The 19,201-nt window shown below is 49.4% G+C and overlaps 6 protein-coding genes across 6 annotated transcripts; 4 read left to right on the forward strand and 2 right to left on the reverse strand.

Moving 5' to 3' along the window:
* Positions 1-398: 398 nt before the first annotated feature.
* Positions 399-2,210, reverse strand: HER10_EVM0011403 (MFS quinate transporter; the record flags this gene model as incomplete). The annotated part of the gene is made up of 4 exons (XM_035480836.1): positions 399-1,107; positions 1,176-1,639; positions 1,696-2,021; positions 2,087-2,210. The coding sequence occupies 4 exons, from the start codon at positions 2,208-2,210 to the stop codon at positions 399-401; spliced, it is 1,623 nt and encodes a 540-aa protein (XP_035328522.1).
* A 2,646-nt stretch (positions 2,211-4,856) lies between these two features.
* HER10_EVM0006538 (uncharacterized protein) lies at positions 4,857-6,472 on the forward strand (the record flags this gene model as incomplete). The annotated part of the gene is made up of 2 exons (XM_035476121.1): positions 4,857-5,031; positions 5,085-6,472. The coding sequence occupies 2 exons, from the start codon at positions 4,857-4,859 to the stop codon at positions 6,470-6,472; spliced, it is 1,563 nt and encodes a 520-aa protein (XP_035328105.1).
* A 166-nt stretch (positions 6,473-6,638) lies between these two features.
* On the reverse strand, positions 6,639-7,610 carry HER10_EVM0003149 (uncharacterized protein; the record flags this gene model as incomplete). The annotated part of the gene is made up of 1 exon (XM_035472834.1): positions 6,639-7,610. The coding sequence occupies one exon, from the start codon at positions 7,608-7,610 to the stop codon at positions 6,639-6,641; it is 972 nt and encodes a 323-aa protein (XP_035327767.1).
* Positions 7,611-8,181: 571 nt separating this feature from the next.
* On the forward strand, positions 8,182-9,003 carry HER10_EVM0010391 (HpcH/HpaI aldolase; the record flags this gene model as incomplete). The annotated part of the gene is made up of 1 exon (XM_035479851.1): positions 8,182-9,003. One exon carries the CDS (start codon positions 8,182-8,184, stop codon positions 9,001-9,003), a length of 822 nt encoding a protein of 273 aa, XP_035328431.1.
* Positions 9,004-9,451: 448 nt separating this feature from the next.
* Positions 9,452-11,046, forward strand: HER10_EVM0003313 (uncharacterized protein; the record flags this gene model as incomplete). The annotated part of the gene is made up of 3 exons (XM_035472994.1): positions 9,452-9,597; positions 9,765-10,712; positions 10,887-11,046. 3 exons carry the CDS (start codon positions 9,452-9,454, stop codon positions 11,044-11,046), a joined length of 1,254 nt encoding a protein of 417 aa, XP_035327788.1.
* A 1,453-nt stretch (positions 11,047-12,499) lies between these two features.
* On the forward strand, positions 12,500-12,919 carry HER10_EVM0006375 (uncharacterized protein; the record flags this gene model as incomplete). Its single annotated transcript, XM_035475961.1, has 2 exons — positions 12,500-12,592; positions 12,671-12,919. The coding sequence occupies 2 exons, from the start codon at positions 12,500-12,502 to the stop codon at positions 12,917-12,919; spliced, it is 342 nt and encodes a 113-aa protein (XP_035328083.1).
* Positions 12,920-19,201: the final 6,282 nt, after the last annotated feature.

The raw sequence follows: 19,201 nt of genomic DNA on the forward strand, positions 1-19,201 counted from the left end.
AGATCTTGGAAAGACGCCTGGCGCTCCATGCGTTTAAACTCAGAGATCCCCGAAGTATCCCACTTTATCCGCTAAACTCAGACTTCTCTTGTCAGAAAGAATGACAAGGCAGAAAATTCGGGTGAGATTCCCGAACAGAGTTATTGCCCAAAAGGGCTTTGACAAACAAAGGCGAGGCCGAGCCCTTTCAACAGCCGGAAGTTCTGGACTTTCTGATTACTTGGTACACAAACTCGAAGCCCAAACAAAACAACTTTCGCCGTCCCAGTGGTGTCTGTGCCAATACTTGAAGGCGTGTTTGGCAAGATCGGGGATCGTACACGTCAAGTCATTCCGAGAGCTTCAGATACCAGACTATCGCTCATGAAATCTACAGTATAATAATATGCAATCAAGTCTTAAGCCAGGTGGATAGCCGCACCATTCTCTTCTTCCTTCCCTCTCTCCTCCTTGCCGTTGTCTTGTCTCACCACTGGGCGAGCTGCAAGATCTTCAGCCTTTGGATAAGCAACCTTGTAGACAGTATACCAAGGCCGGTTGAATAGGTTCTCCATGGACTCTAAAGATCTCCCAGAGGTTTCCGGCATGGCAAGATAAACGTACACGAGTGAGACAGAACAGATGCTTGCGAAGAATATGAACGCACCATAGCGTTCTGTAGCGGCCAGAAGAGATGGCATAGCTCGCGAGCAGCCAAAGTAGAACGCCCAGTGAAAGGCCATCAGAACAGATACGCACAGAGATCTGATTCTGATGGGGAACACTTCCGCGCTGACGAGATATGGGATTGAAAACCATCCGATAGACCATGCGATTGCATGCAAGTAAATGGCCGCGATGGCAGCTTCGCTTGCTCGTCGCGCTGCTGGGTCTGCAGAAATGTCTTCCGGGTCACGTCCATTGGTGACCTTGAGGTAAATACCAACGAACAGAAGCGTGGTAATTTGGAGACAGATTCCAGTGAGAAGAGAGCGCCTTCTGCCAATGAAGTCGATAACGAAGACCGAGAATATCAAGACGGAAACAAACTTAACAATGGCATAGACTCCGGTAGCAAGAAGACGACCCTCTTCACCCTGTATGCCTAGATATCCAAAGATGGATGGACTGTACTGCGTGCTGAAAGATGACACAAGTCAGAAGGGCATTGTCGCTGTAGAGGTCTTTGTACTCACATGGCATTGGCTCCGCTCCATTGGGAAAATAAATGCGCTAGAAACATCAATACAAATCGGCGTCTGTTTGGCATATCGGTCCACGTCTCTTTAGCAAGATCGAAAACCGAAGCGCCTGAAACAATCTCCAATTCGTGTTCTAACTGGGCTTGCATCGCGCGAAACTCGTCGTCCACATATGGGTGATCGGCTGGAAGGCAACGGAAGTCACGAAGAACCTTGAGAGCCTCTGTTGGTCTTCCACGAGACAGCAGAAAACGGGGAGACTCGGGCGTGAAGAATGTTCCCAGGCCCCAGATAATCGCGGGTGCAATCTGAAGGGCAGTCGGTAGTTGCCATTGGATTTGGTTCCCTGCGTAGTGTTTTGTGATGCCGTAGTTGAAGAAGAAGCCGAACACAACGCCGAGTTGTTGACAACATGTGTATTGCAGAGTCAAAAGACCGCGGATTGATCGAGGCGCAATCTGAAGTATGTGTCAGTCCTTGTGGTCGTCGTTCTTCATAGGAACTTTCTCCTTACCTCGGAGATATACACTGGAGGGAGCACCGTTGTCGCACCAATTCCCATACCAGAGACAATCCTGGAGATGTAGAGTCCCGCCATACTACCAGAAGAGAAAGTTTGACCGAGACTACCAGCAATGTAAATCAGTGTGAAGATCTGCATCGTTCGCTTGCGGCCCAGCTTCTCGGTAAGGTTTACGCAGGCCAAGCAACCAAAGACAGCACCAGCTGTCGCGATAGCCACTATCCAGCCTTTGGTGTTTGAGTACTCGCTCTCAGATTGGCCGTCGATCCCGAATCTCCTTTTGAAGATGGCCATGGTGACTAAAGACGCAATATTGCCTGTGAAACGAGGATCATTAGCCACCATTCTCTGAGGACGAAAGTGGTCAAATTGTGCGATTTACCCTCGTCGAATCCTTTTGCCACCCCTGAGAAGCTCCATATCCAGGTGCATAGAAACAAATAGGGATTGAAAATCTCCCTGGGACTGCCCCGTATGGCGTCAGTTGTGGCTTTGATGAGAGACATTGCGGGAAGCTTGCAAAGTTTCAACTCCCGTGAAGATTGATCGCTACATGTAACAGCTTTTCGCTTGAGAAATTCTAAGAAGGACAGTCATGACTAAAATAATATTCCCTCTTACACATGACATGCTCCCTGAGCCTTCCCCGGACTCGGTAAGCTGCTAGACCCCAGAATTTGGGGAAGATGTGTGGAGAGCAGCGGAGCACTAACGTAAGATTTCAAGATACGACCCGGACACACGCCGAAACCTAGGCCCGGGCTCAGTCCGACGACGCTAGGATCATCGGATGATTTCCATTCAGGTTCAACGCGTGCTTGTATCAACCTCGTGAAGTATGAATGAGAAAAACGTTGATCAAAGCTACCCTCTTGTAAACTTGAATTGTCCCCTCAACCATTTTAACGCCTTGTTGAGTCTGAGTAACGCCGCAGGCAAATGATCGTCTACTTTGCATACAATGAACTTCTACCCGGTACCTCCGATAATGAACGCCGAACTCTATGTTCGAATTCCAGATGAGCTTCGTTGCATTGGTAAAGATACCGAGTGGCGTGGTGGCTTTGCGCGCCAATTTCATCACATATTCCTTGAGGGCCCTGTCGTCGATGATATTGGCAACCTTTACGTAGTGGATATTCCCTATGGGCGAATCCTCAAGATTGACCCAGAGAAGGCTGTTACTGTTGTTGCAGAATGGGACGGCGAGCCTAATGGGCTTGCGGCAACTGACGATGGCCGACTCATCGTTGCCGACTACAAGCAGGTTCGTAGATAAACCACAGTCCTGCACGCAGCATCTTGGCCTTACTGAAGCGTTCATGTCTAGGGAATACTCTTCTTCGATCCGTCTGATTGGAAGATCAAACCGTTGATCACCCGGCGACACTTGGAGCGATTCAAAGGCCCAAATGACTTGATTATTGATTCGAAAGGAAGCATCTACTTCACCGACCAAGGCCAAACCGGCATGACAGACCCAACTGGCAAAGTCTACCGGCTTTTACTTGATGGAAAGCTGGAGACAATCGTGGAAAATGGAGTGTCACCCAACGGACTGGTTCTCTCACCCGATGAAAGGTTCTTATTCGTCGCAATGACGAGATCCAACCAGGTGTGGAGGCTTCCTCTTCATCCCGACGGAACAACAACCAAAGCTGGCGTCTTTTTCCAGTCTTTTGGAAACGCTGGTCCAGACGGCTTGGCGATCGATGAAGAAGGCAATCTTTTCATCTGTCATCCAAGTTTAGGGTCCATATTTGTGGTTGATTCCGATGGGATCCCCAAGGCACGCATCGTGAGTGGAACATCCGGCATCAGCTTGACGAACTGCTGCTTTGGTGGTCCGGAAAACAAGACCCTCTTTATCACAGATAGCTTGGAGGGGAATATTCAAAAGCTCGACTGGCATTGTCGAGGCGTACGACCGCAGCCAAGCCTTAAGCGATAGTAGATTTGACAATGATGCTACATTTTTGTTTTCGTTTACATGTGCAATTAGCAATTTTGTTGCGGAAAAGAAAGTCGCTCGAGCAGGCGGAGTCAGTAAGATTCGGAGGTCCGCGAAAAGCAACTTGCTCGGAGTGATTCCGACCCATTACAAGGAGGGGTCAACCCCACTATGCAATTGTGATCAAAGTACCTTAGCCGAGCCAAGCCGATTTCCCCATCTTCAGGCGCATCACCGGAGCCGCTCCGAAATTCGTGTTGTAAACAATATCAAACGCTTATCACAAGGATTACACCGGCTGCGATCTGCTCATTATTCTTGGAAGGCATTCCATGACTTGACAGTTTGGCTCGAAGAATGAACTCCGCAGCAGATCGACTACCCCGGCTTCCAGCCTGCCAGTTATGCTATCAGAAGAAAATCAAAGTATGTGCCGCTGTCGACTTCAAGGACGTAAGCGGGGGCTAAGTGATTTGCCCAGTGTGACAGCACCAGGCCAAAATGTACTCCGTGTTCGAAGACTGGCAGCAACTGTGTTGTGCTCAATTCTGCTGGAGACAGAACACTCTCACGAGCGTAGGCGTTGATGTACCTCGCTGCATTTGAGTCTTAGATACTTGAGAATCTAACGAAATCACGTAGAGAGATAGATCGGTTAGAACAACTTGAAAGACAGTTGGCTCAAGACTTGGACACCTTGCCCGTCGATGAGGTCCATTCATGTGACAGTGCGGACCAGCCTGCCGCAGAGACTGGTCCAACTGTCACCTCGATCGATAACTCGACTGTTTCACATGGAGAGGGACTCGGGTGAGTTTGCAACTGACTATGGTGCCTTCACAGCAATATTGCTGATATTGAACTAGATTCATGGCTTCTCTCTTCGCAGATCCAGACTTGAGAAGTAATAACACCGAATTATTACAACTATTGGCGAGAGTGCCTAGCGCCTCTGAACCTGTTATTCAACCTTGTGGTCTTCCTTCAAACGGGGAAGGCGAGTCTCTGTTCGATAAATAGTACGAATTTCTCGTCAAGCACCCAACTTACCATTGTTCTGACACTTTTTCATAGTCTCAGTTGGTCTCATGTGCAAAGTCCTTTCCTTCGCCGAGACGAGGTCAAGAGTCTCTTTTGCCGGGTCTTCTCACATGGACCGGCCGACCAACCTGCCTCAAACCACGATCTGTTTCGCGCATTTATGATTCTCGCAATCGGTTCAGTGCTTCCATTTCTGAATGGCACCCACGACCAGCACCCCGAAGGATACTATCTCGCCGCCCTGCAACGTATGGATTCAGACTTTCTTACACGAGGCCTAGCCTCCATCCAAAATCTACTCTTGATATGCCGCTTTGGTATCTATCATCGGATAGGTATGTTTGGTTCCAACCTCAACGAATGAATTACAAGCCATACTCATTGTGAGAAGGTACGTCCATTTGGGATGTCATTCGGCTGTGTGGTCGCCTGTGCATCGAACAAGGATTGCACCACAATGATCACGACTCCATGAACTTCATGCAAGTTCAAATGAAGCGACGAGTGTTCTGGCAAGTCTACATGATCGACAGATATAGCTCTACGGTCTTGGGAAAACCATTTAGTATTGATGATCGCGATATTGAAGTCGGCTTTCCGGCAGATGCAAATGACGAGGATATTGTCACTGCTAATCAAATTTCAAGCAATTTTGAGGCTTTTCGATCATCCCACGTCGCCCTTGACACGACCGAGATGACCGTCTTCTTCATCTCCGTGCGTTTGCGGCAAATCTCTTCCAAAATCCACTCCGAATTTTCGAGACTCGCCTGCAAGTACCTCCAACCTTCCAGGAGCCATCTGGCCCCTGGTCATATATTTCAAACTCTCAGCTGCTTGATGCAAGACCTACAGCACTGGAGAGATAATTGCCCGGCATTCCAGCAGCCCAAGTGTCTGTATGAGTCGCAGGATTGGTATGATCTTTTGCTAGCTAGGGAGCAACTCTACCTAGTTCGACGAGCCATTGATCTTATGCCCAAGCGAGGCGGGAAGACGCCCCATCATATTTCCGTCCTATGCCTCAGAATTGCACTTCGAACAATTTGGGCTTACTCAAAACTGTGCCAACAGCGACCACGTACCACGCATACCCGCAGCTATTTTCACATGATGTTTACTGCTGGTCTTTCGGTGCTGTTTTGTGTCTCTACCGCAACCAGAATAGAGAAGGAAGGTCTTTCGGATGCTTCAGCCGGATTGATTCAGTGTGAAGAGACACTAAAGAACATGGCGGAGCAGTTGCCAAGTGCCAAACAATATGTTGGCGTCTTTGGAGCTCTTCGACGAAACACCACTCGAAAACTAGACAAAGTTCTCGAGACTTTACAATCTGACGTCCTATCTCAAGGCAAAACACTGGAATACCCGAGAGCCGGGTTCCGGCAATCATCAGAAAGATTCTCTGAACCTCTAGTAGCCTCAGGATCTTCGATTCTTGGTTCTCAGTGCGTCTTAGAACCCAGTGCCCTGGGTACGAATCTTGATGCCAGAGTTCAAGAACCAAACATTCCAGGAAGCATTCCGAGCAACCTTTCGTTTGTGCCTGCCGTCGAGAGAGCCACAGTGGGCAATCCTACAACATTATCCCACGGTTCGAGGGAGACGGATGGGCCAATACCAGCCACAGCCACCTTTTCCCCGGGAAACGGTTTCATGGACTGGGCGCTTTTAGGAGACGAGGCACTATGGAATATGGAATCCGCCTTGGGGGAATATGTGTACGGTGATCCAGAGAGGCATATTGGAGCGTTGGATGCGTTTGAGTTTCAATGATACATACGGCTTGCAGTAAATCTCAGCGATGATTTAACAGGCAGGCAAATATCGCAATGGCAGTATAGTGTAATGAGGCTCTGAAGGTATTGACTGTCGACTAGCCAATATTTCAAGTCTAGTAGGAATGAAAGAACCTCAAGTTTGATTCAGCACTGCTTTCCATCTACGCCCTACTCCTCGCGTATTCAAACAGCTTAGTAGCTGCTGCCATGCCCGTTTGGACTTGAGTCTCTCTCGTCGCTGCCCCAATGTGTGGCGTACTAACCGCACCAACGTCCCACAACGATCCATATTTCTCCCTGCTAGGGGGTTCCTCCTCGTGACAGTCTAGACCAGCGCCCCAGATGAGGCCTTCCGACAAGGCTTGCTCCAATTCACCCTCGTTGATGATGCCTCCTCGAGCTGTGTTGATGACTATGGCCGTTCTCTTCATGATTTTGAACTGCTTGTACCCCATGAGATCTCTAGTGGTGGATGTCAACGGCATATGGACCGTCACCACGTCGGAAACTGATAAGAGATCCGATACCGTCTGGACTCGGCGATGAGGAATATCAGACCAGGCCTCATTGGGCAAATAGGGGTCGTAAGCCACAACGTCAGCTTCGAACGCTCCGCGGAAAATCTGGGCAACAGCTTTTCCAATGTTGCCCATGCCGAGTATGCCAATCGTCTTTCGGTGCAAGATGATACCCGAGCACTTCTCCTTGGGCACAAGAATACCAGAAGTTTGTTTCCGTGTAATGCTTCCCACTTGTCTTGCTACGGCTGTCGTCAAAGCCAGAACAAGTTCGGCCACAGCTCGCGCATTGACGCCGGGTGTATTGAAGATTTTGATGCCACGTCCAGAGCAGGCCTCAGCATCGATCTTGTCAATTCCGACACCCTGCTTCCCTATTGCAAGGAGATGCGGGCAAGCAGCGATATCCTCAGCTGTGAGACGCGAGTTCCGCACAAGAAGGAAACGAGCGTTTTCTTTCCAGTTGGCATGTTCGGACTGTCCAGGTAGGATTGCGTTGAAGTTTTGTTTGCAGAAGTCAATGATCTCAGGCTGAAATGAATCCAAGACATACACAGTTGGCTTGGCATCGAGAAGAACGCTTTCAGATTGATCAGATACGAGCCCTGGAGCCATATTGACGGGTTGGTTGATCTAAGTAAGAAAGAATAGTCGGCAGTGATTGAAAATTGTCTGTGACGTCCTCGATTCGTGATCTTGGAGCTTTGTCTGAATTTCGCTGTATATGGGCATGTATGAGCATTTGGAGGACTGCGATTTGATTCATAAAATACACAACAGGGTATCGGAGTCAATGGCCATACGGTGGCAACGAAGATCAGTCACCATTAATGCCCTGTACACCCATCCGGAGGTGGTCCGAGGGTATCGGACGGCCCCCGGTGCCTCCATATCTCAGCTGCAATCTTATGAAGAAACACGACCATGGACATTTTCCATACGACCGGCCGAGAAGTTCGGTAATGATTGAATTTGAACATGGGATCGGAGGGCCGAAAGTTTGCGGAAGCGCCGAAGAGGTTATGGAAATCCTCGGCATGACTCCGGGCGTCCGTCCACGAACAAGAAATGGAAAGCCATATAACAATACCTTTGTTACATGTGCTTCAATAATTCTTCCACGCTGCAAATCAATCAATCAATCGATCATAGTCCTCAACACTCAACATTCCCACTCTCAACCGAGATGGCCGTTTCTATTCCCCACTCATTCAAGGAGAAACTCCTCCGCGATGAGGTTGCATCGACTCTGAGCGTCAAACTAGTCAAGTCGGTAGAACTTCCCATGATGGCCAAGACAGCAGGATTCGACGGAATCCTCGTCGATATGGAGCATTCCTCATTCGATCTCGAGACGACCTCCCAACTGTGCATTGCCGCGCTGTACGCCGGGATCTCGCCAATCGTACGAGCGCCCAGCAAGGACCCCTTTTTTGTCTCAAGGATCCTAGACGGTGGTGCCCTTGGTGTTATCGTGCCGCATATTCGTAGTGTGCAAGACGCACGAGACGTTGTTGCGGCTGCCAAGTTCCAACCTATCGGCACACGATCATCAACCAACGGATTGCCTCATTATCAGTTCCGTACGATTCCTGCCAAGGTCTCCAATCCCATCACAAATGACGCTACTTTGGTTATACCAATGATCGAGACTCTTGAGGCACTAGAGCTAGTCGACGAGATTGCAGCAGTTGAAGGAGTGGACTCTCTACTTATCGGTACCAACGATCTGACGGCTGAGATGGGTATCCCTGGCGACTACGAAAACCCTAGACTCACAGAAGCCTATGAGCGGACGATCGCTGCCTGCAATAAGCACGGAAAGTGGGTTGGCGTGGGAGGTCTTCACTCACGTATGGATCTTGTCGAAAAGTTTTGTCAAATGGGTGCGCGCTGGGTTATGGCTGCAACGGATGGCCCCTTGCTTATTGCCGGTGCCACGAAAAGAGCGGCGGAGATGTCTAGCCTCAGTATCAGGGCAACTGCCCATACAAATGGCAAATCATAGGTCCCATCACAACCAGTATCTCTCTTACGAGAGGAAGTACTGCCGTTTGGCAAACATAGAATACATATGGAATTGAGGGTAGATCTCCTAGTTGTCACGTTGTATCTTGAAACCCTGACCGTCGCTTATTGATGCTTCGAATCTGGCAATAACTGATCCGATCGCATGGTCGCCTCTTCATTGACACTGGTGACTCTAACTGTGGTCTATCACTATGAGAAGCTGGGGTGGCCCAATCAGATCCTCCATAGTCTTCCCCACGGAGGCTTGGGGGTCAAACCCCGCAACGTCGGCAAACCGTCGGAGGTGCGAGACTTTGAGCCTGCAGCTTCCACCTCACATATCACGCCAACTCGAAGACGGCCATTTGTTCCCAGCCGGCTACCTCCGCTATCTGGCTCATAGTGGACTGTGAACCATTTAATATGAGAGAATAGAAAGTGGGGCTATGAGTTCGACTTCGTCTGCAGGTGCGCAGGAGGCTCCGAACTTAAACTTAAGGGGAACACCTGAGCCGCCCTTAACATCCACGGTAACTCGCCCACAAGCTTGCGAAAGATGTTGGAAGAGGAAACAAAAAGTTAGGATCCCGATGTTAAGATCCCATACACATCAGTATTAGCTGACAATGATCAGTGCGACCGACGTCTGCCGGCATGCACCTCGTGCAGTGGGCTAGGGGTCGAGTGTATCCCACGGAACCAAGATTTCAACACAGCATCTGAGCTCTCTCACACCTCAGTCATTGGGTAATAGTATAGCCTAGTCATCTGCCCGATGATAAGCTTGCTGATACATCTAAGTTACGTGTCGTCATTGAAAAGACGGATTGCCAATCTGGAAGAACAATCGCTTCATCGAAAGCGGTCGCGTACGCACAACGGTCGCGCCGAATCATGTGATGGCTCTTCTCCAATGGATGATAGTCTTGCGACACCTCGTGATGCTATCTCGATAACCTCAAGCCGTGCGCTCGACACTGTCAACAGTAACAGACATGGCACCGAAGATTCTTCTGTGAGAGCCACAATGGGGGCAATCGGCTTCTTATCACGAAATGCAATGGCCGAGCCCCAAGATAATTCCGATGATCTACCCAGGAAGTTTTCATTAGCAGAGGTGATCTCAGGGGCCTTGGCTATTGATGGACGCGACCCATCCAAAGCTATGCCGGCACCTCAAACTCCTGATATGAACAGTCGCCTCAGTTCAGAGAGCCGGGATCTAACGCTTGAGCATGTCCGGAAATTCCTGGAATGGCCAATCATTATGCCATACATCGACGAGGACATGTTCCTCCGGCAATGTGAGGGTGTTATGGCATGTAGAACTGATTGCCATGCCGCACAGAACACTCCGCCATTACATGTTTTCAATCTCCACATGGCTTGCGCTATTGGGATTTCGGTCTCTCCGACTTCTACACACCTTTCATTACTTAGCGCAAGCCTTCACTCTGCCGCCCTCGGAGAACTTCCTTCCATCATGCGCACCGAATCGGCCCTTGAGCACATACACTGCATGATCATGCTTACCATCTACTCTCTTTATAACTCCTCCGGTGGCTCTGCCTGGCATCTATTGGGTCTGGCTATGAAGACCTGTATCTCGCTCGGCCTGCACCGAGAGCCAAATATGAACTCTAGCATAGGGTTAACTGAAGCTAACAGACGGCGATGGTTGTTTTGGGCTGTGTACTCTTTTGACCGGTATGCTATGGTGGTCTTCGTGATCAACTTAGAACGTCTAATATTGAACTTGGCCCTAGCATGCTCAGTCTTGTCATGGATCGCCCTTTGAGCATCCAGGATGATGACATTTCGGTACAAGTGAGTTGAGGGCACCACTAGACGATTCGTCCGTTGGTCTAAAGTTGACATAAGTCAAACCCCCCACTTCCCGGCACCCCCCTGTTTCTGGCACCCACAAAAACGCGAAAATCCACCACAACGCAATGCCCACCCCCAACCTCCTTTTATCACAACATTTTCAATTCGAGTCCAAATGGGCTCATTTTTTGCACATACCTTCTTCTATATCTAATGCCTCAATATACCGAAGATCAGCTTCGTCAGGCTCTCGAGGACATCTCAAACGGCAAGAGTCAAAAGAGAGCCTCATTGGAGTAAGTCAAACCCCCCACTTCCCGGCACCCCCCTGTTTCTGGCACCCACAAAAACGCGAAAATCCACCACAACGCAATGCCCACCCCCAACCTCCTTTTATCACAACATTTTCAATTGAGTCCAAATGGGCTCATTTTTGCACATACCTTCTTCTATATCTAATGCCTCAATATACCGAAGATCAGCTTCTGTCAGGCTCTCGAGGACATCTCAAACGGCAAGAGTCAAAAGAGAGCCTCATTGGAGTATGGGATACCACGATCAACCCTCCAACTACGTCTCCAAGGTGGTCAGACTAGGAAAGTGGCTTTTGCTGACTGGCAGAGGCTGTCTCCTGACCAGGAGAGTAAGCTGGCACAATGGGTTCGCATTCAGGCTTCGCTGGGCCTCGCACCAACGCACCAACAGGTGAAGGAATTCGCAGAGCGAGTTCTGGCTGCTGCTGGGGATACCAAACCATTAGGAAAAGGCTGGATCTATGCCTTCGTGAGAAGGAACCCTATCATTAAGGTTCAGAGAAGTCGTTCCATCGATTCTAGACGCGTTAATGGGGCATCTACTGAGGTCATTAGGAACTGGTTTAAGTTCCTTGCTATCCCTGAGATCAAGGACATCAAACCAGCCAACAGATATAATATGGATGAGACTGGCATCCTCGAGGGTCAGGAGCTAATGGGTTAGTGCTGGGCATGGCTGAGACGACGTCTGTTCGCAAGAAACAACCTGGGTCGAGGGCATGGGTCTCTATCATTGAGTGTATCTCAGCCTTGGGTAGGGCACTTCGTCCTCTTATCATTTTCAAGGAAGACGGTCCAACAACAGTGGTTTCCATTACATCTGGTTCCATACGATGGGTGGGAGTTTACAGCAACAGATAATGGCTGGACTACAGACTTAACTGCCATTGAATGGTTAGAGAAGGTGTTTATCCCACAGACTATGCCCGAGGCTGAGGGCGAGGCTCGACTGTTGATTGTGGATGGGCATGGAGTCATACGACGACAGACTTCATGTGGAATTGCTATATTAACAATATCCATTTACTGTTCTTACCACCACACTCCTCTCATGTCCTCCAGCCACTTGACCAGTCTGTCTTCAGCCCTGTTAAGTCAGCCTATCGGAAGGAGCTCGGTTACTTGTCTCAATGGAACGACTCTACCATTATAGGTAAAAGGAACTTCCTGGACTGTTACCAGAAGGCTCGACTTGCTGGTCTATCAGTCTCGAACATCAGAAGTGGTTGGAAGTGGACTGGTCTACACCCTGTAGCGATGGTTAAGCCCTGATGAACCCTATGGTATTACCTGAGCCTTCTGCTAAGCCCACCACACCCAAACCAACCAGTCGGGGCAAAAAGCGATGCCATAATGGTCAACAAACTACCCCTGAGCCATGGATTCTGCTTCCTCTGCAGTGGTCTGGTCGACACCCAGGAAGCTGGCAGAGCTCAGCGGTCAACTGCACTTATACACCCAACTCGACAATGATACCAGCACTCAACGGCTGCTGTTCAGGAAGGTGAAAAAGGCTTCACAGAGCAGGCCTGGCAACTGGCAGCTGCCCAGCAGCAGCTGGCTCACCTGAGGGCTCAAGTTACCAACGCTGCAGTTAGGAAGAGGAAGACTGTTCAGATCGATCCCAACACGAAGTTTGCGAACATCAGGGATATCCATCGGGCTCAAATCGAAGCGGGTGAAAAGGAGGTTATTACGGCTGAATCCAGCGACTCTGAATGCCCTAGTGAGGCTGGCAGTTGTATTGTAGTGGGTGTGGTTGAGGATCAATAGTTAATAGTAATGAGGAGGTTGGGTTGTGATCCCATCGTTTTTGTGGGTGCCAGAAACAGGGGGGTGCCAGGAAGTGGGGGGTTTGACTTATGGGATACCACGATCAACCCTCCAACTACGTCTCCAAGGTGGTCAGACTAGGAAAGTGGCTTTTGCTGACTGGCAGAGGCTGTCTCCTGACCAGGAGAGTAAGCTGGCACAATGGGTTCGCATTCAGGCTTCGCTGGGCCTCGCACCAACGCACCAACAGGTGAAGGAATTCGCAGAGCGAGTTCTGGCTGCTGCTGGGGATACCAAACCATTAGGAAAAGGCTGGATCTATGCCTTCGTGAGAAGGAACCCTATCATTAAGGTTCAGAGAAGTCGTTCCATCGATTCTAGACGCGTTAATGGGGCATCTACTGAGGTCATTAGGAACTGGTTTAAGTTCCTTGCTATCCCTGAGATCAAGGACATCAAACCAGCCAACAGATATAATATGGATGAGACTGGCATCCTCGAGGGTCAGGAGCTAATGGGTTAGTGCTGGGCATGGCTGAGACGACGTCTGTTCGCAAGAAACAACCTGGGTCGAGGGCATGGGTCTCTATCATTGAGTGTATCTCAGCCTTGGGTAGGGCACTTCGTCCTCTTATCATTTTCAAGGGGAAGACGGTCCAACAACAGTGGTTTCCATTACATCTGGTTCCATACGATGGGTGGGAGTTTACAGCAACAGATAATGGCTGGACTACAGACTTAACTGCCATTGAATGGTTAGAGAAGGTGTTTATCCCACAGACTATGCCCGAGGCTGAGGGCGAGGCTCGACTGTTGATTGTGGATGGGCATGGGAGTCATACGACGACAGACTTCATGTGGAATTGCTATATTAACAATATCCATTTACTGTTCTTACCACCACACTTCTCATGTCCTCCAGCCACTTGACCAGTCTGTCTTCAGCCCTGTTAAGTCAGCCTATCGGAAGGAGCTCGGTTACTTGTCTCAATGGAACGACTCTACCATTATAGGTAAAAGGAACTTCCTGGACTGTTACCAGAAGGCTCGACTTGCTGGTCTATCAGTCTCGAACATCAGAAGTGGTTGGAAGTGGACTGGTCTACACCCTGTAGCGATGGTTAAGCCCCTGATGAACCCTATGGTATTACCTGAGCCTTCTGCTAAGCCCACCACACCCAAACCAACCAGTCGGGGCAAAAAGCGATGCCATAATGGTCAACAAACCCCCTGTTGAGCCATGGGATTCTGCTTCCTCTGCAGTGGTCTGGTCGACACCCAGGAAGCTGGCAGAGCTCAGCGGTCAACTGCACTTATACACCCAACTCGACAATGATACCAGCACTCAACGGCTGCTGTTCAGGAAGGTGAAAAAAGGCTTCACAGAGCAGGCCTGGCAACTGGCAGCGTTGCCCAGCAGCAGCTGGCTCACCTGAGGGCCAAGTTACCAACGCTGCAGTTAGGAAGAGGAAGACTGTTCAGATCGATCCCAACACGAAGTTTGCGAACATCAGGGATATCCATCGGGCTCAAATCGAAGCGGGTGAAAAGGAGGTTATTACGGCTGAATCCAGCGACTCTGAATGCCCTAGTGAGGCTGGCAGTTGTATTGTAGTGGGTGTGGTTGAGGATCAATAGTTAATAGTAATGAGGAGGTTGGGTTGTGATCCCATCGTTTTTGTGGGTGCCAGAAACAGGGGGGTGCCAGGAAGTGGGGGGTTTGACTTACCTTGCAGAACGCACGAGGCTATCAGGGAGCCAAGAATGATCCAGAACTGAAAAAGGGAAAGTGTGAATCCGCGGATCTGGGCCGGCGTGACTTCGGACACGAACGTCTGCGTATTGGCTTGCATCGACCCCATTGCAGCGCCCATAAGCAACTTGGCAACAAGCCATACCTTCCAGTCGGGAGAAAAGAGTTCGACCACAGTACCAGCAACTGTCAGACTGAAACAATTCCATCGTTAGCAAATAATCGATTACTGGTGTCACTCGAGATCGGAGTAAAGGTCTAAATTACCCAACCGTGACGAAGAAGCAGAATCGACGGCCGAGAAGGTCGTTGAGCTGCCCTGAGCCCAGTGCACTGAGAATGGCGGCAACGCATTGAACGATGGTCCATATGAGCTGTCTATTCGCAGGCAATGTCCAGGCGCCAACATCCTCCTCGAAAATCCCGAAGTCTTTTACGAACTCCTTATTGGCGATGATGGATCCTACCAGCGTCAAGGTTAGTTTTGTGGCTCCACTCAATTGATATCGATGCCTCTGTTGCTCAGCTCGATGCCCAGAGAGCCGAAATGGATCAGGACGCCGGACAATCACCTACCGCCGCGGTCAATTCTTCGTCGGCTGCGAGCGCCCAAGCAGGTGCCGCTTTAGAAGGCACTCTGTGTCCAGACCCGAACATCTATGATCGGTCTCAGGCAAGCGAGGCTCGGTTCTTTGGTGCAACCAGTGGTCTCCTTGAGCTGCGGTCATCCAATGAGCCTCCTCCTACGTCTCCTGCCATTGAACCTTCATCAGGCACGGATAGCCAGAACCTAGATGGTGTACAGCAAGTGGGCCGCATCTCTTATGGTAATAGTTCAGTGGAGATGAAGGACCTTGATGATTTAGTAGCCCCGGAACTGAGAGACATTCTCATTGACTTGTACTTTGAATGGGAGCAGCCGTGGTTGCAATTGGTGGATGAGGCCTTATTTCGACAAAGCATGCTTTGTAACGGGCGTTACTCATGCCCATCATTACTGCATAGCATGCTTGCCGTCGCTTCAAGGTATTGCGATGATTGGAGAGTCCGAAGTGACTTTGGCGATCCCCATACCGCTGGCCGTATCTTCTCAGAAAGAGCAGAGATCTTGTTAAGAGAAGAAGTCAAATGTCCCGGCGTCGCCACAATTCAGGCCTTGGGAGTTCTGGGGATTTCTTACGTTGTGAGTACCAAGAAACGACCTCCATGTCTCTCTATGGGATCCCACTAACAATTGGGAACTCATCAAGGCTGTTGGATCCGACAGTTTGGGGTGGCTACACCATGGCATGGCTAACCGCCTATTACTGGATATGGGGCTGAACGTTGACAGTACGGCAGTTACTGGTGTCAGCCTCCTGACATCCAGTGAAGTGCAGCTTCGTCGACAGATATATTGGGCGTTATACTGTCATGATAAGCTGTGGGCGAGCTATACGGGCAGAGTCTGCACAATGCTAGTAAGTTTCTCTTTAGTAGTGCGCATAGTACATAGCATTTTAGATTCTCGGGATAGAGTCATTAACCCATGAGATGAAGGACTCGCAAGGAGCCGTCCCTCTTCCGTCTACAACCTTGCTTCAAGGAACATAGCCAGATAGCCGACCAAACCACTCCCTCCGCCTTCAACGAGCCATAATCACTCACTGTCAGACACTGGAGAAGGTTCTGACGAACCTGTAAGTAGAGCAGTATTAATGTGTTGTTGAGAAATCTAGGATCGATTCCATCGGTACTGATAAAGGGGCCTCAGATATGCGCCAAAGAGACTTTCTTCGGCCGTGGAGAAGCGAACTTTCTTCGACTCGTGCATCCTTACTCTCAAAGGATGGTACTATTCGCTTCCAAATGAGCTTAAGGTCAGCAGAAGCGAGGAAGCCAACAAAGGAGCCAAGTCTCCACACTCTTACATTCTCAACATGGTCTATTACACTTCTGTCATTCTCCTTGCAAGGCCTTACCTTCAATCTTCAAGAAAACCCAAAACTGAGATAGTCACACTTCAGCATCTCTTTGATCAAACCGAAGTAGGCCGACGGGCCTCTGCCGCGTGCTGCGAAGCCGCCGTCGAGATCTGCTCGTTGGGCGCAAAGTACCGAGCAGCTTTCGGGAGCTTTCGTCTAAGTCCCTTGACAGCAACCCATTGCACTCTTAGCGCTGCTCTCGTTATTCTTTTCGTTCAACCTGCGGTGAAGGACGATGTTTCCAAGTTGAGCAAGAATGACCTCGACGGCTGCCTACAGACTTTGCGAGAGCTTTCTATTTCGTGGAGCCCACCACTGAGGTACCTACGAACGTTGAACAAGATTCTGTCAGAGCAACAAAGCCGTGCAGCATGTGATGTAGCCAAAGCCTCGTGTGCTAGCTGTCTTGGAATGGACGTTTCCCAGAACGGATTGTCTCAAAGAGCTCATCAACATGAACTTGGAACAGGGACCTTGAACAAGCGCATTGTCAAGCAACCGGGGGGCTCTGCAGTATCATGTCATGATTTTCAGTCAAAGGATGTCTCGGGCGCTTTCAGTACACTTGGAACGGATATAGAAGGGGCTGGTCCTTCGAGTCTCCAACCCTCGGAACAACTGCTGTTGGATATTGGGTATGGATACATGGACTTTCGGGCATTTGAAGCTCTCTCCTGGGATGATGCCGATTACGATATTTCTAGCTTTTATTCATAATGCCCTAACTTTAGGCAGGCAAACATCAAAATATCTTATTTCTCACATGAATGTCGACTGAGTGGATTGCAGCGAGATTCAAGGCGTTTGAGAAATAGTTGAGAGGCTAAACTATCGTCATCTAATTAAAGGTTTCAATCTAACCTCAGGGGCTCTCAGTTCAGTCACAGCAAGACTATGCTTATGAGACATTATAAAGCGAGGTCCTGAGTAGAAAATATATTTAATCAATAATTCATTTTCCTCTTTTTTAAAAAAGGACCTTTCAGGAATATGTTTCAATACTACATAAAGAGGGCAATTATTTTGTGACATGTGGTCTTGTATGGTAGTAAGTACGTATTGCTACGTGTGGCGTTGTGATAAAATGTAACTAGACCGTTTGTTAGTCTCCCTGACTGACCGGATGCTTTATGTATCCACTTCGTGTTGATATCGAGCCCCGCGTAAAAGCGGAAAATGGATTCCCTTAATACTTCGGCGATCCCTTAAGCCACTTGTTACATGCCTGTTTCCCCTATTGGCAGGTTATGAGATCTAATTAGACACGAGGATACTATGGGTCTCTCCCGATAGGAAACTAGTTTCCGCATCTCGTGTACACTTTCCTCGATTCATTGAAGGCTCGGCGGTTAGAATGGTGAATCCATGCCTCAGCCTGTCTCCTGCGAACCGTCGGCTGCTTGAAATACCTTGAACACCTTTGTGTAATTTGACCCTTGAGCCTGGAATAAAATGTGAGCGTCTTCAATAGTGTGGACTATCAAAGCTTAGCTCAGACAATAGCATTGCGAAAAAGCTCTTTCGAAGATGGCGCCTAGAAAAAGATCCTGGATATCCTGGCTTCCCTTTCGCTCGAGGAGAAAGTTTCACTGCTTGCTGGTGCGTCCCAGTGGCGCACTACGGCTATCGATCGGCTAGGTGTGCCAGAGCTCAAGGTAAGTCATGTGTTTTATGAAAGACACGATGTGACCGAGATCAGCAATTCACTCATTCGTCTGTGCTCTTAGGTCAGCGATGGTCCATCGGGCGCTCGTGGAGAAATCTTTGGAGAGAACGTTCCCGCAGCTTTCTTGCCTTGCGGCGTAAGCCTAGGAGCCACTTGGGATATCGATCTGTTGCGAGAGATTGGCGAGCTTCTTGCAGAGGAGGTTGGCATCCCCCGACTATTTCTCTTATGGGGATAATTTCTCTGACCTTTCGTCTAGTGCAAATCCAAGTTCGCATCCGTATCACTGGCACCCACGATGTGTATACATCGCCACTCTCTCGGGGGCCGCAACTTTGAGTCTTTCAGCGAAGATCCTTTTCTCTCGGGAAAGCTAGCCACTGCCCATATTAGGGGGGTACAGTCTCACGGCGTGGGAGCTACCCCAAAGCACTTCGTCGGTCCGTTATTTTCATATTGGCAACGAATTTGCGGCCACTGATTCTTTTGCAAACAATTCTAGCAAACGATCAGGCGGTCATGGGAAGCGCTCAAAAGGCCTTTGGAAGAAGGAAGAATCAATCTACAGAGAGTAGATGAGTCGGCACGTCGCGTGTTAGAGCTTCTAGCCAAGACGAGGCGGTTCGAAGACGCCGTGGATGGCCCAGAATATTGTCGTGACGACCCAGCAACGAAGGAACTCCTGCTACGAGCCGCATATTCTGGCATCACGCTCTTGAAGAATGAGCATTGCGCATTGCCTTTATCACCGCTTCAAGAAAAGTTATCTAAGCTGGCAGTCATTGGACCTAATGCTAAACGAATCATTGCTGGAGGTGGTGGAAGCAGCTACATCAAGGCACCTTACTGGACTTCGGTTCTAGGCTCGGTAGAGCAGGAATTTGGCCAATACGGGACCC

The sequence above is a fragment of the Colletotrichum scovillei genome (genome assembly GCF_011075155.1).
Source record: "Colletotrichum scovillei strain TJNH1 chromosome Unknown Contig00010, whole genome shotgun sequence".
NCBI lineage: Eukaryota > Fungi > Ascomycota > Sordariomycetes > Glomerellales > Glomerellaceae > Colletotrichum > Colletotrichum scovillei.